This window comes from Daktulosphaira vitifoliae, unplaced genomic scaffold (genome assembly GCF_025091365.1).
Source record: "Daktulosphaira vitifoliae isolate Bord-2020 unplaced genomic scaffold, ASM2509136v1 Scaffold_391, whole genome shotgun sequence".
Lineage (NCBI taxonomy): Eukaryota > Metazoa > Arthropoda > Insecta > Hemiptera > Phylloxeridae > Daktulosphaira > Daktulosphaira vitifoliae.
The window spans coordinates 6,146-9,881 of NW_026099956.1; the positions used below are offsets into that span (position 1 = coordinate 6,146).

The window sequence follows — 3,736 nt, forward strand, 5'->3', positions numbered from 1 at the left end:
AAAAATCAGATTATGCCTTATTTTTATGGTGTGCTAAGATTATTTTTGCAAGAGGCGCTCGTAGGTATAAAGTCGTTACTGCGCCTGGGAACTAATATTTTTACGCTTATTCTGATATATTAGTTATAACAAAAATATTTTTTTAAGACATATATATTATATATTATATAAAATTAACACTTATATTATATGTTGAGGATTATAATTTCAAATAATTTTGTTAACCTTAACTTTTATTGTTCTCTAAATACTATTAAAATTCAAAAATCGCAACCCCTTCGAAAATAGAAATTTTCAAAAACTCTTTCGATTATTACATAATATATTTATTGACTACTAAGATGATTCATAAAAAACTTACAGTATTTTAATTTTGTGACAATTAAAAATGATATAGTAAAAAATGTTAATTTTTCAACTTTAATAGCAATTAATACATAACCAATTACATTGAATAGGATTTTATTTTATTATACGTTTATTAATATTATATGAGTTAGTATTAACTTAAATGATTCTATTTAAAAACTTGTCAGTTTTTTTTTATAGGAAAATATCTATAAAATGTAAACGTTATTATTAGATCTAAATAGAATACAATAAATATCGCTAGTTGTTAATAGTTTGGTGTTTCACGTAATCTTCCGTGCAGTACTTGTCATTAGTTGATCAGCTCTCGTAGGCGTCTGATGTCAATGTGAGTATAGTAGTAACATTTTTTGTTTGCAATTGTTATTTTCAATTCTCTTATTATAGTATATTGAAATTTACTATGATTGATTTTTTAAGGCTGTTAATCGGAATAAAACTTGACTAAATATTCTTTTTTTTTTCTTGTTCTACTAGTGTTCTTGTTTTTTAGTGTTCTGTACTTATTTTTTGTAATATTTCATATCATTAAAATATTTAATGCACAATTTTATGTAATGTATATAATTTTTCTAATTTTTTGGGAGGTTAAATTATTGGGGAACTAAGGCCTCCTAGCCTTCCACCTTTCGTCAATGATGTTATATCTTTATTGTTACGACTATTTTATTTGGATGAAATATGGGCGTCATAAAAATATTTTTGGTAGTACTGAATTTAATATTTTGATGTAACTATTTATACAATTTTCTAAATTTTTGGGGATGAAAATATAAAACTGTTGCCGCTGAAGACCGGTAGTTGTGCTACTGACTTTTTTTTCATTGTGTGGCTTATGCTATTAATTTCAATTTTTTTTCCAGATGTCATTCACATTTTATGTCTATGCAAATGAAAAAATTCTTCCTAATAGCGTGGAAGGAAATCCTCCACTTGTTGTGAGGGGAAGCAATGAAACAGGACGTGGTGGAAGTAATGAAACAGGACGTGGTGGAAGAGGACGTGGTGGAAGAGGACGTGGAGGAAGAGGACGTGGTGTAAGTGGACGTGGTGTAAGTGGACGTGATGGAAGAGAAAAAAAATTTGGAGGGTGTAAGTAAAATTAAGATTTTATTTATGAATATTTAAATTATTAAAAATTAAAAATATAAGTTAAATTATTAGTGAGGTTTCTTTGTTCTTTTTTTTGTTTTTTCTGTCATATCCAGAGATTGGATTATGACAGAAAAACCAAAATATATATGAAATGATTCTTTTAATGCTAGACACTCGATTTATCCTAATATATAAAAAATATTAAATTTTTTTTTCTTTTCTTTTAGTTGCATACTTTTTTCAGTTTTGTAATTTTAAACTAATAATTTATAAAACTATTGTTTTACAGCTTGTAACTTTTGCCAATTAAAAGGCCACAAGGCGGCAAATTGTTCTGCTAAAGGTAAATATCTTCTATGATAATACTGATACGACCACATATATGTGATCATATTCCATAACATTATTGTATCGCCGACTAAGCTTATAACGTTGACACAGTGATACACGTATTACTACAGGGGGGCGGACTGCACATATAAACACTTTTGGAATTCACGGCCACTGTGTCATAATACTAATGTTCCAAACGTCAGTTGACTTTTTAACATTGAAACCATTTCTCTATTGATTTATATTTAACTTATATTAGCTACCATCGAAATAGTGTGTGGGTTGCCGTCAGCTCCTGTTATATTATTATCATCTCTAGATGTTGTATTGTAGATTTAATAAATACTTATATCGTTGCTAATCTAGAGTATTATATATATATTTCTAGTGTGACCCTTGATAGTTAGTTTAAAGGGAATGTAAATTAAATAGGAAACCTCGGTACCTACGGTAGATATAGCCTAGCCAGCTAGCCTCGTTGGTCGGCAGAATACTGTTAAGAGGCATTTAGGCTCAACCCCTTAATAGCAATGTAACAATACCTTTTACTTTTTCACATTTTTTTGTGCTACATTAATTAGGAATTAAGATTAGATTAGTTTTTTTTTTTCAAAAATTACACATTTCTCATTCAATAAATCCAACAATATTGACTTATGTCATTTTTTTTTAATAAACATATTGCTTTAAGTAGTTTTTAAATATTGATCTAAACAAAATTTGTTAAAATAGTTTTTTGATTAAATTCATGATAAATTAAATTTCATTATTTTTTATGTTTTAACAAAGTTAAATGTTTAGATATTAATCCATTGCAATATATGAACATAATACTACAATAATAAAAAATTATAGTTTTAAGGTAAAAAGTGAAGATAATGTAAATGTAAATGAATAGGGTATTTGTAAATTCATTTTTTCTCTTAAAATATTTAGCAGGTTTAATTTTAAATTGAAAAGTTCTTGTCCTTATGTGTTTATCATATTGAATGTAAGTTTGAAATTAAAACTTCAATTGTTTACAATTATCCCACTTTACCCTTTTGTGTAAAACTGAAATCCCTGTTATTAATGAAATGTATAATTCTTCAGGTATAAGTGTTCTTGAACATTGAATAGGAGTTGTTTTCTTTTGTCTCTAAAATTGAATGTGTGTTGGCAATATTATACTAATCCAACTTAATTTTGATATGTTATAGCTCAGTATGTTGAAAAAAAAAGTAGACAGCAGCAGCTGCGACTACAACAAAAGAAAATACAACAAAAAGAACAGCCAGAAAAAGAACAGCCAGAAAAAGAACAACAACAATATAATATGTGAAATTTATTTAATATAATTTTTTTAATATAAAAATCTGTTTTATTAAATTTTTTTTTCTCATTTTTTAACATTCTAAACAGCTTAATTATTTGTATACAGTATCAGGGAGAGGGCCACAGTGCTCATGTCTCCCCATTGACGGCAATATTAATTTCTAAAATTAAGTAATAAGCAATAAAAAAAAGTCCAGCATAAGGATTTTTTTTTTTTTTTGAGTTGTTTTGAATATGACTTCATTATGAAATCCTGCTTAAGCCACTATAGATGTTTGTTTAATATAACTAGATAAATTACACTTCTCAAAAATAATTAAATTAGGAAACGTACTTGTGAACATCGCTATTTCTCACTTATGAAAATTATTTCATTTTTGAGTCTATAGTTTTAACTAATTTTTTGTTGAACTAATCACTTATATTATTTCCTGTTTTCTTAATAGTTCAAACTATACACTTAAAAATAATTATATTATTATAATATATATTTATATATTATATAAAATAAATTAAATAGTTCAACTATTTATTTTAAATTAAAATAATTAACTTGGGTATGTAACTGTAGTTAAATTTTACAATTAAAATTGTAAATCACTTGTAAGTACTTATTTTTTTAAGG

At 26.2% G+C, this 3,736-nt stretch overlaps 1 protein-coding gene across 1 annotated transcript; it reads left to right on the plus strand.

Moving 5' to 3' along the window:
• Positions 1–589: 589 nt before the first annotated feature.
• LOC126909444 (rRNA 2'-O-methyltransferase fibrillarin-like) lies at positions 590–3,118 on the plus strand. The gene is made up of 4 exons (XM_050691865.1): positions 590–697; positions 1,233–1,461; positions 1,754–1,807; positions 2,997–3,118. The coding sequence occupies exons 2-4, from the start codon at positions 1,233–1,235 to the stop codon at positions 3,116–3,118; spliced, it is 405 nt and encodes a 134-aa protein (XP_050547822.1). The 5' UTR covers positions 590–697.
• Positions 3,119–3,736: the final 618 nt, after the last annotated feature.

Coding starts and splice junctions, on each gene's coding strand:
- LOC126909444 (XM_050691865.1), top strand. CDS start 1,233: ATGTCATTCACATTTTATGTCTATGCAAATGAAAAAATTCTTCCTAAT. Junction 1,462..1,753: donor AGAAAAAAAATTTGGAGGGT/GTAAGTAAAATT, acceptor ATTGTTTTACAG/CTTGTAACTTTTGCCAATTA. Junction 1,808..2,996: donor GGCAAATTGTTCTGCTAAAG/GTAAATATCTTC, acceptor GATATGTTATAG/CTCAGTATGTTGAAAAAAAA.